The sequence below is a fragment of the Oncorhynchus gorbuscha genome, linkage group LG05 (assembly GCF_021184085.1).
Source record: "Oncorhynchus gorbuscha isolate QuinsamMale2020 ecotype Even-year linkage group LG05, OgorEven_v1.0, whole genome shotgun sequence".
Taxonomy (NCBI): Eukaryota; Metazoa; Chordata; class Actinopteri; order Salmoniformes; family Salmonidae; genus Oncorhynchus; species Oncorhynchus gorbuscha.
In genome coordinates this window covers 20,294,480-20,308,665 of record NC_060177.1, presented here as the reverse complement: position 1 = coordinate 20,308,665, position 14,186 = coordinate 20,294,480, and the positions used below count along the sequence as shown (strand labels likewise).

The window sequence follows — 14,186 nt, the reverse complement described above, 5'->3', positions numbered from 1 at the left end:
TTGTTAAACATTTAGTCTATGTTCAGTATGTGATATGACATCGATATGAAAACCCTTAGACCTGGGATGTTTTGCTGTTGGTGTAGGCTTACATTTCCCTCGTGGCAATTAGCCAGCAGTCACAACTACACCAACAGTACCTCATTATTAAAGTCTACTGATTCCCTTCCTGGAAGTGAATATGTTGTAATCATCAGTGTGTGACATTAATGTGAGATTAGTTGTATAACTATTACCATGTTACATTTAGGCATATAGTGGTGATATTTTCCGCGTCGTCCTGACTCGTGTCCTCCTCCCCTACCCCCACCACATCACCACCCCCACCTTCCACTCAGTGTTCATAAATACTGAGACGCCTTGTGCTTTGAGTGAGAGGTATATAGGTATATCATAGCAGCTACCGCAGCAGTGGACTGCCTTACTTATTCTCACTCAAATATTTCAATTAAAGGACTTTGACATGTATTCAAACAAGATTGACGGGCCGCGCAGAGGAAGGTCTTTCGACTCTATGAGTTCTTCATTGCACACTTGTTACGAGGAAAAGCAACTGAATAATGAGGTAAGTTATATTCATATTGTAAGTAAATAATAACTGTCTAAACTAAACGGGGAAAAAAATTTCATGGAACAATACAAATGAACAGTTATTTTACGTTGAATTGTGACTTGTATTTAGGTGTCATTAATACTAATAATACACTAATAATACACTAATAATACACTAATAATACATTTTGACAAATGATTGAATAATCAAACATGAAGCATTTTACTTTTGACTTCAATTATCTCAATTATCACACATAAAGGATTTACTTTTGTTGCGCCAATCTGCAATCTTACTCTAAACTTCATTAGTTCATTTATTTTCTGTTCTAATCAGAGTTTTCGCCTCCCCTCTGGTTCGGTTTAGCTAGCTCTCTTAGGTGTGCCATAAGCCACCTAAATCTGGAGACAAATGAGATGCGTAGCCTACGTAATACACTAAGGAGGTCATTGTAATATAAATTCAAGTGAAATAAAGGAGCTCGCAGTCATAACTTTTCAGAATGCTTACGCCTCAGATCTTCGCAGACATCAGACTAGGTCAAATAAAGTTATTTGTCTGCGTTCACAACGAGCCACTGCATCTTGATTTAGGCAAAGCATTGACATATACACTAAAACCACGCACGTAAATGATAAGCATTTGCAAGTTTGTGTGTAACATGTTGATTGTAATTGTATTTCCTGTCAGTAAATGTACATTTAATTTAGATTAATTAGCCTATTCCAAAAATGCTTCAAATATTCTGATGACATAAGACTGGCCCCAAAAGACATGGGGCATCAACTGATATCAAACCGACAAAAATAAACTATTTGAACGCCTAAAGATGATAAAAGAATACGTCCAGGATATGTTCCCTTGATGGATTTATTGCTGCGCTGAAAGTAACCATCTATAATCCCGAGTTGGATTGGAGAGCGCTATCATTCGTCACCAAATGCGATTACTGCAGCAGATCTCTTTACAATGAGACAGACACAACTCAGCATTGCCAAAATAAATGTTGCTTACCATAAAAAAAATTCGGCAGTTTAACGCTTCCAATCTATAGGCTAATTAAGTGTGTGGAAAATATTTAGACCTAACAATATTAGTCTAATTGATGATTTTATTAGTTTGTCCCTATACTTTATTTGCCGTCAGTTTTAAAGTTGCGACTGCGCGCAGCCAAGTGTTGTCGCTGTCCAGTGCTGAAATCTCGAAGTAGCCTGATTAGGCTGAGTATTCAGTTTGCGTTCAGCTGCAGCGAATGCTGTGATTGTTTACTTTTAGTTTACACTTTGGGGGCTTTGGTTGTGTAAATATATTGTTTGATTTAGTTGCCCTTTCTTTGTGAGGCTAGCAAACTCTTGTTCAAATACGGTTATTACGCACAGGATATTGAACAAATCCATATGACTATCAGTCCATCTAAAACGCAGCTTGTTCTTTTAAACAAATTGTCATCGGAGGTGATGTGATTTTCCAAAACAATTAACTTCCTGTTCAGCCTTTATAAATGGTGTATCATAGCCCAAAACACTGCTAAATCCTTACCTTCTAATAAAAAAAAGGCCTAGCCAGCTCCGAGGTTGGTTTTTCATAAATATTTTCCCTCTTTTCCCAACAGATGAAAAAATGTACATTCAGCAAGATCGACAAGAACAAGGACAACAAGAGTTCATCTTGGGAGAATGGTCGGTCTTTAGAAAAGGGTCGCACGGCCATTGCATTCTCGCTCAAGAATGAAGTTGGCGGGCTAGTTAAGGCACTAAAACTTTTTCAAGTAAGTTTGAATATTTTAAAGTAGGCTATCACATACCAAACGAGTGATGGTAGATACCAGTGTAGGGAAGTAGTGAACTACATGTAGTTCCACTAGTAATTTAACTGCATTTTGCAGTAGTTTGGTGATAGTTGACCACAATTCAAATCTTGGTCGTGTTTTCAGTACTTTTTGGTGCATGTAGCGGTGTAGCTAAGTACTGGAACTACAGACTATTTTTTTGTTGTAAAAAATAAAACATGAGTGAAGTAGGAAATCCTTTCCTTAATTTTTCAGCATTGGACTTGCTTAATTCTCACTTGAAACATAGTTTTTGTGTCTAATAGGCCGAATTACACATTCTGATAACATCTGATTCCAAAGTGATCTGTTCATGCAACTTGTAGTCTATGACATTTCAAATGTTGATATGATCATTTATCAAAAAGTAGTTTGGATGTAGTAACTTTAGTTAATTAAACTATATTTTCCTTAAGGGTAGTTTTAGTGTAGATTAAATTTCTCCAGTGTGAAGTAATTTGTAGCTTTGTAAACTATTTTTTCAGAGTAACTTCCCCAACACTGGTAGAGACATTATCATGTACATTAACATAAATTACATAAATTTAAATGTCTTGTTATTATAATCATCACCAGGAGAACCACGTCAACCTTGTTCACATCGAGTCCCGAAAATCGAGGCGGCGTGGCTCAGAGTTTGAGATCTTTGTTGACTGTGACAGCAGCCACGAGCAACTCAAGGAGCTCACTGAGCTGCTACATAAGCACGCCGCCAACGTAGTTGATATGGACCATGACCAACCTAACAATTCCAGCCTGCCTGAAGAAGGTAAGCCTAGCTGCTACTTTTGAAATTATTTCAGAGTTCCTAAAGTCTAGCCGGGTAGGCCTATTACCTATTACCAGACTAATTACCACTGTGTGTAGCGAAAGAGAGACTTTCAGATTGTTGTATGAGGTTACTAAAGGGTCAGTGCTATCTGGAATCCTTGGGACGTCCCTACCCCAAACCCTAATCTTAACCCCTACCCTTACCCGAACCATAACCATATCCCTTACCTATCCATAACCCTAACCCTTACCTTAACCATTTTAGATATAATCTTCAGGGGGATAAGGGGGATAAGGATGTCCCAAGGATCCCGGATAGCTCTGGACATGACTAAAATAGTAGAGACCATCTCAGATCATCCCATGTTTTTTTTCAGACACTGAAGATATTCCCTGGTTCCCAAAGACAATCTCGGACCTGGACATGTGTGCTAACCGTGTCTTGATGTATGGCTTAGACCTGGATGCTGATCACCCAGTAGGCATAGCTTCTAATATGCTCTGGTCAATTATGTTCCATTCTAGTTGCAAGCCTGTCTGACCATAGATATCCTATAACTCCTTTTGTAATTGTAGACCTTTTATTGAAGAGAAAGAACACTTTTGGAAAGACAGGGAAGACAGAGAAGACAGGGAATATAGGGAAAGGGCAGTGGGCCTGATTTGAATCCATGCTGACTCTGGTATACATGTGTGCCAGGGTCAGCGGCTTAGACCACCGTAGGCCATGAGATAATATAATAATATAATTCATAATATAGGATCTCTATGTCACAGACTCTCACTGACATACTGAAACAGGTGGCAAACTTCTGACAATGGTATAACTATCAAAGCCAGTTAGAACTACACTGACTCTATTAGAGTGGCAGATGGAGGATTAGACTAATACTTCTATTGTGATAAGCGGAACACTTACGGAATAGCCACTCAGTAAGTCAGTGCATGAGTTGCTGTCACACCTCAATTACTTATCTTTTCTGTCTGCAGGGCTTCAAGGACAACGTCTATCGCAAAAGAAGGAAACACTTCGCTGATCTTGCCATGAGCTACAAACAGTAGGTCATATTATTATGCTATGTGAGATCTGGTTTGGAAAGCTATGACACTATGTGTATTTAATACTTCAATATCCTAATGCACACAGGTATAGCTTGACATTTCCACTGTATTAAGAAAAAGGTAACCTTTATTTAACTACAAATTCTTATTTACAATGATGGCCTACAGCATCATTGTAGCACTACTCTCTTTCATTATCTTTCTTTCTCTCTCTTTCTCCCTCTCTTTTAGTGGGGAACCGATTCCGCATATTGAGTTCACAGAGGAGGAGGTGAAGACCTGGGGTGTGGTCTATCGGGAGCTCAATAAGCTGTATCCAACCCATGCTTGCCGGGAGTACCTGAAGAACCTGCCACTGCTCTCCAAGCACTGTGACTGCAGGGAGGACAACATCCCCCAGCTGGAAGATGTGTCACACTTCCTCAGAGGTGAGACAGGCAGAGTCTGCCGCTGTACATGACACCACACAGTCTCATTCAGTCTGATGCTCAGGTTTATCAGCATAATGAAGACTATTGGAAAATGTGTGGATTAAGGGGTATCAAATTAGATGTTGCTGAATGCTTTGTGGACTTTTACATGAGTAAAAACCTATGTGCGTGTTCCATCAGAACGCACAGGCTTTATCATTCGGCCCGTGGCAGGTTACCTCTCCCCACGAGACTTTCTGGCAGGTTTGGCTTTCCGGGTTTTCCACTGCACTCAGTATGTTCGCCACAGCTCTGACCCGCTCTACACACCTGAGCCGTAAGTACCCCTTGACACGTTACATTAATAAGGAGAAGTTGGTCTTCTCATTGTTGAACACATCCATCTGATGTTGAGGATGTTAGTGTGATGTCCATAGTCACATAAACATAGCAGTATGTCACCATACCAAAAATCATCATAAAGGATCAGAGTATCATTTCATATAAAGAGTCTGTATTTGATTGAACAAGCCTGGTCTGTCACATCCCTAAGCAAACTTAACTCTTCTGGCTGATTGCAACTCAAAAGGACATTATCCACAGCTACATAATCATTCAAATCAAATCCCATTTTATTGGTCACATACACATGGTTAGCAGATGTTATTGTGAGTGTAGTGAAATGCTTGTGCTGCTAGTTCTGACAGTGCAGCAATATCCAATAAGTAATATCTAACAATTCCATATCAAATACCTAATGGAATACGGAACGGAATGGAACAAGAATATATAAATATATGGATGAGCAATGACAGAGAGGCATAGGCTAAGATGGAATAGATAGTATAGAATACAGCATATACATATGAGATGAGTAATGCAAGATATGTAAACATTATTAAAGTGTTATTATTAAAGTGACTAGTGTTCCATTTATTAGAGCGGCCACTGATTTCAAGCCTGTATGTAGGCAGCAGCCTCTCTGTGCTAGTGATGGCTGTTTAACAGTGTGATGGCCCTGAGATAGAAGCTGTTTTTTAGTCTCTTGGTCCCAGCATTGATGCACCTGTACTGATCTCGCCTTCTGGATGATAGTGGGGGGAACAGGCAGTGGCTCGGGTGGTTGTTGTCCTTGATGATCTTTTTGGTGTCCTGGAGGGCAGGTAGTTTGCCCCCGGTGATGTTTGTGCAGACCGCATTACCCACTGGAGAGCCCTGCAGTTGTGGGCACTGCAGTTGCCGTGCCAGGTGGTGATACAGCCCAACAGGAGGCTTGCAATTGTGCATCTGTAAAAGTTTGTGAGGTTTTTAGGTGGCAAGACAAATTTCTTCAGCCTCCTGAGGTTGAAGAGGCACTGTTTTGCCTTCTTCGCCACACTGTCTGCGTGAGTAGACCATTTCAGTTTGTCAGTGATGTGTATGCCGAGGAACTTAAAACTTTCCACCTTCTCCACTACTGTCCTGTTGATGTGGATAGAGGGATGTTCCCTCTGCTCTTTCCTGAAGTCCACGATTCATTGATTGTTTCAAAAATCAAATGGAAGAATACTTGGTTACACTGTCACAAAGTTGCACATATCTGCCCACAAGCTTAACAATCCACACACTGTATGTATGTGTGTGTTTATGTGTGCATTACAGAGACACATGTCATGAGCTTTTGGGTCATGTCCCTCTGCTGGCGGAGCCTAGTTTTGCCCAGTTCTCCCAGGAGATAGGTCTGGCCTCTCTGGGGGCCTCAGATGAGTCTGTCCAGACGCTGGCCACCGTAAGTGCTGTTTCCATGATACCAATGTCCAAACACCGTGCTTGAATTGAACATTGTTTTGTCTAACTGATATATTTAAACGTTGTTGTCTTTCTGTGTTTTTGTTTTACAGTGTTACTTTTTCACAGTAGAGTTTGGCCTGTGTAAACAGGAGGGAAAGATGAGAGCCTACGGCGCAGGACTTCTCTCCTCTATCAGTGAGCTGAAGGTAAAAGCATTTAATATTCATATTCAAACACCATTTCAAGCGTAAAAATACCATCCGATGCAAAGAAAGAATCCTAAGATACTTTTTTCCCTCATACAGCATGCACTCTCTGGCAATGCAAAGATCATGCCCTTTGACCCCAAGGTCACCTGCAAGCAGGAGTGCATTATCACGACATTCCAAGATGTCTACTTTGTGTCAGAGAGCTTTGAAGAGGCCAAAGTCAAGATGAGGTAGGTTGTTCATGACGTTTTATTCTTGGCTGTTCTGTGGGAAAATAAACTGTTCATGGGCTAATAAACTCTTCTTTCACCTTTCCAAACCTGGGCTGTGTTATGTTTTGTCATCATCTGTTCTTATGCACACAGAGAGTTTGCCAAGACCATCAAGCGTCCGTTTACAGTGAGGTACAACCCTTACACCCACAGTGTGGACGTGCTGAAGGACACATCCAGTATCAACAGCATGGTGGAGGATCTGAGACATGAACTGGACATCGTGGGCGACGCCCTACAGCGCCTTAACAAACACTACGCTGTCTGACCTGCCTGCCTGGCCCTCATACTTGACAACGGTTGCAAAATTCTGGTAACTTTCCCAACATTTACAGGTAGTCCAGAAATCCCGGTTGGAGGATTCACAGAATCAGGAGGGAATAAGCAAGATATCTGATATCCTCCAACCAGGATTTTTGGAAAACATGGGAATTTTTGGAAATGTTACAACCATATACCTGACACAGCCCTGTACAGCTGTCTGTAGTTGTCTACCACCTGATCCTTACCAAGCAGCTCACTGCTTTAATCCTACTCACTGATATCCCCAACCAGCCTTTTACCTGCAAAATAAATGATATCTCTTAAAATTCAAACTTTATATTCTTTTCATGAAATTATTAACCAGTAGTTTACTTTGAAATTCAATACTTTTTTGAGTTTGTCATTTGAATAATGATATTGACTAAGAATGATTAGAATGTGACCGAAATGGACCTTTCCTTGGCTCTTGCTTATAATTACTAATATTCTCTTGTTTTTTTATATACTGTATTTCTTTTCTATTGAAAGTTCTATGTTAATGCAACAGGAGTCTTATAGATATTGTATTGTGCTCTATTGGCATACATCGTTTCAATAAATGTGTGAATGTGCTAGTGTGGATGTAAAGTTACATGCTTGTGTGTATAGTGATTGACAGTCTGTGTAGATGTATTATCACATTGCACAAAGCATAGAAATATGGTAGTATTATAAGATTGTGTGTGTGTGTGTGTGTGTGTGTGTGTGTGTGTGTGTGTGTGTGTGTGTGTGTGTGTGTGTGTGTGTGTGTGTGTGTGTGTGTGTGTGTGTGTGTGTGTGTGTGTGTGTGTGTGTGTGTGTGTGTGTGTGTGTGTGTGTGTACCTTATCAGCCTTCTGATGCTGTTGACCACCAGTGGTCTATTTTGCATAAGATGTTCAAGGAAGGGATTTATGTGCATGTATTAGTGTTTGGATGATGATATGAATGTACTTCTATTGAAAAATCTATAATTTGTGTAAATAGATCCCTGGTAAACCAATCGTTGCATTGGGAAGTGTGTGTCTGCATTCTGGGTGTCTAGTTATAAGAAAACATTTACAGTAGTTGCTTTGTTCTGTTTTTCATCTCATTAAATGTACTCCATGTTCACACACTGTGTTATGCTAAAATTATAATGATTGCTAATAATGACTAACCATCATAATTCAAATGTCCTTAGCAAACACTTAAAAAGCTAGCCACATCCAGCTAGCCACATCTAGTTAGCCACATTCAGGAGGATATACTGTATGTAAAAGCAACATGTAATGAGGATGTTTCATGAGCTGAACAAAAATATCCCAGAAATGTTCTATACAAAGCTTATTTCTCTCAAATTTGTTTTACATCCCTTTTAGTGAGCATTTTTCATTTGCCATGTTAATCCATCCACCTGACTGGTGTGGCATATCAACAAGTTGATTAAACATCACAGTCATTAACAGGTGCGCCTTGTGCTGGGGACAATAAAAGGCCACTCTAAAATGTTCCATTTTGTCACTGCCACTAACGTTCCTTTAAAGAATTTGGCAATAAGTCCAACCGGCCTCACAACCGCAGACCACGTAACCACGTGTAACCACGCCATGTTGGCGATGGGGTTATGGAATGGGCAGGCATAAGCTACAGACAATGAACACAATTGCATTTTATCGATTGCAATTTGAATGCACAGAGATACCGTGATAAGATCCTGAGGCCCATTGCCGTGCCATTCATCCACCGCCATCACCTCATGTTTCAGCATGATAAGGCACAGCCCCATGTCGCAAGGATCTGTACACAATTCCTGGAAGCTGAAAATGTCCCAGTTCTTCCATGACCTGTGTACTCACCAGACATGTCACCCATTGAGCATGTTTGGGATGCTCTGGATTGACATGTACAACAGCGTGTTCCAGTTCCGCCAATATCCAGCAACTTCGCACAGCAATTGAAGAGGATTGGGACAACATTCCACAGGCCACAATCAACTGCCTGATCAACTCTATGCAAAGGACATGTGCCGTGAGGCAAATGGTGGTCACACCAGATACTGACTGGTTTTCTGATCCATGCCCCTACCTTTTTTGTAAGGTATCTGTGACCAACATATCTATATTCCCAGTCAGGTGAAATCCATAGATTAGGGCCTGGTTTATTTAAATTGACTGATTTCCTTATATGAACTGTTACTCAGTAAAATATTTGTACCTTCAAAGTGAGCTAAAAAAAATGTCTCAAGCAACACAGAGTTAGATTGAGATTGTTTTACAGAAGACGCTCTATTGTTCACCGGCTGCAATATAAATCTATGGCCAGAGGGGGGAGGGATTGCATAACTTTTTGGAAAAATAGTAACTCTCACAGATGGCAGGAGAGATCAACCTTGTTTAAGGCCTAGTACCATTTCTGCAATGAATTGTTTTTCAAAGTTATGATGAGCCTACAATTGGCATCACACAGAACAGGCACTATATGCATTAATTGCCTATGGAGTATTTGTTCTCAAGACACACCCCACACATCGGGGTATTGATTATGCAGGATGGACATGAAGCCATAATGTGGTTTGATGCAGGATCAGGTGAGGTAGACTGGAGAATTGGACCTGGAGCCTTGGCCTGTGCTGTCCTCTATCTCACTGCTGTGATAATGATTTTCCTCCATACTCCTAGGATATACTTTTGCAAACACTGAAGACATGTTAGTTTGGTCATGTTGAATAGGCATTGCCGATGAGAGAGAAAGAGAATATAATTAAAGAGAAGTGTCGCCCGCCCTCAACTCAGATGATTGCATATAGGTTGATTTAAAAGGGAGAATGTGTGTGAAATGTGTGTGTATTTATATGAGCTGATACTGTACATGTCAGTGTCCACGGCCCTGCCTATGCCTCTGTGTGTCTGCATTTGTGCATGCAGGTGTGTGTGTGTGTGTGTGCATGTGTGTGTGTGTACATTCCGCTACTCTTTGTATTCATGATATGTGTCTGACTTTACCAGGCCTTGGAGATGGATGAGATGAATAAAGGTTATACGTGCCACCTGCAAGTCAATAACTGTGATTAATATGACAGGGGCACTTAGGAGCTGCATGTGTGCTCATACGTATGTCACATGGAAAACACAGGTCACATAAAAGCCTTAAAAGGAATCACATTAATTTCTCTCATGTCCTTGGCTGATGTATGAGACGGTGATGGCATCGGTGAGGTGAGGGAGGTAGAGGTGTGTCACGTGTGTTCCTACTGCGTATAGACATAGATTAGGAATCACTGGCCACTTTAAGGAAATGGATCACGAGCCACATTAAAAATGTTCCGTATCTTGCATTACTCATCTCATGTGTATAAACTGCACTCCACACTATTCTACGGTATCTTAGTCACTTTTAAATTGTGTTTACATATTGCATCACCCATTTCATATCTATATACTGTATTGTATTCTATACTACACCACTGACAACAGTCATCTCCAGCACATCAGAGGCTGCTGCCTAGACATAGATTAGGAATCACTGGCCACTTTAAGGAAATGGAACACTAGCCAAATTAAAAATGTTCCATATCTAACATTACTCATCTCATATGTGTATACTGTACTCTATACTATGCCACTGTATCTTAGTTCAATGCCTCTCTGACATATATGTATATATAATCTTAATCCATTCCTTACATAGATTTACGTGTATTTTGGGTATACAGTTGAAGTCGGAAGTTTACATACACTTAGGTTGGAGTCATTAAAACTCATTTTTCAACCACTCCACAAATTTCTTGTTAACAAACTATAGTTTTGGCAAGTTGGTTAGAACATCTACTTTGTGCATGACATAAGTATTTTTTTCCAACAATTGTTTAGAGACAGATTATTTTCACTTATAATTCACTGTATCACAATTCCAGTGGGTCAGAAGTTTACACACAGTATGCTGACTGTGACTTAAAACAGATTGGATAATTCCAGAAAATTATGTCATGGCTTTAGAAGCTTCTGATAGGCTAATTAATATCATCTGAGTCAATTGGAGGTGTGCCTGTGGATGTATTTCAAGGCCTACCTTCAAACTCAGTGCATCTTTGCTTGGCATCATGGGAAAATCACAAGATATCAGCCAAGACCTCAGAAAAAATTGTAGACCTCCACAAGTGTGATTCATCCTTGGGAGTAATGCAAGTATTAACACCATGGGACCACACAGCCGTCATACCGCTCAGAAATGAGACGCATTCTGTCTCCTAGAGATGAACGTACTTTGGTGCGAAAAGTGCAAATCAATCCCAGAACAACAGCAAAGGATCTTGTGAAGATGCTGGAGAAAACAGCTACAAAAGTATCTATATCCACAGTAAAACAAGTCCTATATCGACATAACCTGAATGGCCGCTCAGCAAAGAAGAAGCCACTGCTCCAAAACCACCATAACTGACTACTGTTTGCAACTGCACATGGGGACAACGATCGTACTTTTTTGAGAAATGTCCTCTGGTCTTATGAAACAAAAATCTAGCTGTTTGGCCATAATGACCATTGTTATGTTAGGAGGAAAAAGGGGGATGCTTGCAAGCCGAAGAACACCATCCCAACTGTGAATCACAGGGGTGGCAGCATCATGTTGTGGGGGTGCCTTGCTGCAGGAGGGACTGGTGCACTTCACAAAATAGATGGCATCATGAGGAAGGGAAATGATGTGGATATATTGAAGCAACATCTCAAGACATCAGTCAGGAAGTTAAAGCTTGGTCGCAAATGGATCTTCCAAATGGACAATGACCCCAAGCATACTTCCAAAGTTGTGGCAAAATGGCTAAAGGACAAACAAAGTCAAGGTATTGGAGTGGCCATCACAAAACTCTGACCTCAATCCTATTGAAAATTTGTGGGCAGAACTGAAAAAGTGTGTGCGAGCAAGGAGGCCTACAAACCGGACTTGGTTACACCAGCTCTGTCAGGAGGACTGGGACAAAATTCACCCAACTTATTGTGGGAAGCTTGTGGAAGGCTACCCAAAATATTTGACCCAAGTTAAATCATATCAAGGCAGTGCTACCAAACAATAATTGAGTGTATATAAACGTCTGACCCACTGGGAATGTGATGAAAGAAAGAAATCTGAAATGAATCTTTCCCTCTACTATTATTCTGACATTTTACATTCTTAAAATAAAGTGGTGGTCCTAACTGACCTAAGACAGGGAATTTTTACTGGATTAATATGATTAAATGTCAGGAATTGTGAAAAACTGAGTTTAAAAGTATTTAGCTCTGGTGTATGTAAACTTCTGACTTCAACTCTATGTTGTGAAACTGTTAGATATTACTTGTTAGCTATTACTGCACTGTCAAAGCTAGAAGCACAAGCATTTTGCTACACTTGCAATAACATTTGCTAAACAAGTGTACAATATGTGACCAATAAAATTTGATTTGATAACTAGTAGAAAAAAATAATAGAATGTGACATCATCCAGAGATACCGAAACTCTCTCCAGAAATTAATTTATAGGGAAGACCAGGAGGACAGTAAAACGTTATGTTCTTGTGTGTGAGTAATCAGCATTTGCTATAGTGTTTGTGTGACACACTGTTCTCTCTTTTTCTATGTGAATTGTTTTCACATGATTATACAGGTCTTTATATAGCTGTACATGACTCCCTCCATACTGTTATGCCCCAACATCTGTAAAGATAAGGACCTAGTTAACCTTCAGCTTGCCCAGAGGGCTCATATCAATACTATGCATGCCAGTCTCTCTTGGCTAAGAGTTGAGGCAAGACTGACTGCATCTTGTTTTTATAAGAAACATTCATGTGTTGAAAATTCCAAATTGTTTGCATAGTCAACTTACACATGGCAATGAAGCAGGAATTCCCCAGGGTAGCTGTTTAGGCCACCTTGCTTTTTTCAATCTTTACTAACAACATGCCACTAGCTTTGAGTAAGTGTCATGCCCTGACCGTAGAGATATTTTCATTCTCTATGTTTGGTTGGTCAGGGTGTGACTCGGTGGGAAACTCTATGTTCTGTGTTTCTATGTTTTTGCCGGGTATGGTTCTCAATCAGGGACAGCTGTCGCAAGGAATAAGTTAGTCCTAAATATTTCCAAAACTAAAAGCATTTTATTTGGGACAAATAATTCACTAAACCCTAAACCTCAACGACATCTCATAATGAATAACGTGGAAGTTTAGGTGACTAAACTGCTTGGAGTTACCCTGGATTGTAAACCGTCATGGTCAACACATATTGATACAACAGTCATGTAAGATGGGAAGAAGTCTGTCCATAGTAAAGCGCTGCTGTGCATTCTTAACAACACTATCAGAAGGCAGGTCCTAAAGTTCCTGGTTTTGTCACACCTGAACTACTGTTCAGTAGCATGGTCAGGTGTAACGAAGAGGGACTTAGGAAAATTGCAGTTGGCTCAGAACAGGGCAGCACGGAAAAGTACACGGAGAGCTAACATTAATGATATGCATGTCAATCACTCAAAGTGGAAGAGAGATTGACATCATCATTACTTGTTTTCGTAAGAGGTGTTGACAAGCTGAAGATACCGAGCTGTCTGTTTAAAATACTAGCAGACAGCGCGGACACCCATGCATACCCCACAAGACATGCCACCATAGGTCTCTTCACAGTCTCCAAATCCAGAACAGGATATGGGAGGCGCACAGTACTACATAGAGCCATGACTACATGGAACTCTATTCCACATCAGGTAACTGATGCAAGCAGTGGAATCAGATTTAAAAGGCAGGTAAAAATACACCTTATGGAACAGCAGGGACTGTGAAGTAACACAAACATAGGCAAAGACACATGCATACACACACATGATAACATACACACTATACACACACAGGTACACATAGATTTTGTGTTGTAGATATCTGGTAGTGGAGTATGGGCCTGAGGGCACACACTTAGTGTGTTGTGAATTCTGTAAAGAATGTATTGTAATGTTTTAAAAATTATATAACTGCCTTAATTCTGCCGGATCCCAGGAAGAGCAATGGGGATCCATAATAAATACAAA

At 40.3% G+C, this 14,186-nt stretch overlaps 1 protein-coding gene across 1 annotated transcript; it reads left to right on the top strand.

The window, feature by feature from the left end:
• Positions 1-358: 358 nt before the first annotated feature.
• LOC124035648 (tryptophan 5-hydroxylase 1-like) lies at positions 359-8,271 on the top strand. Its single transcript, XM_046349209.1, has 11 exons — positions 359-565; positions 2,166-2,321; positions 2,958-3,150; positions 3,530-3,630; positions 4,143-4,210; positions 4,446-4,642; positions 4,826-4,961; positions 6,266-6,392; positions 6,505-6,600; positions 6,700-6,833; positions 6,969-8,271. Exons 1-11 carry the CDS (start codon positions 464-466, stop codon positions 7,141-7,143), a joined length of 1,485 nt encoding a protein of 494 aa, XP_046205165.1. The 5' UTR covers positions 359-463; the 3' UTR covers positions 7,144-8,271.
• The last annotated feature ends 5,915 nt before the right edge of the window (positions 8,272-14,186 follow it).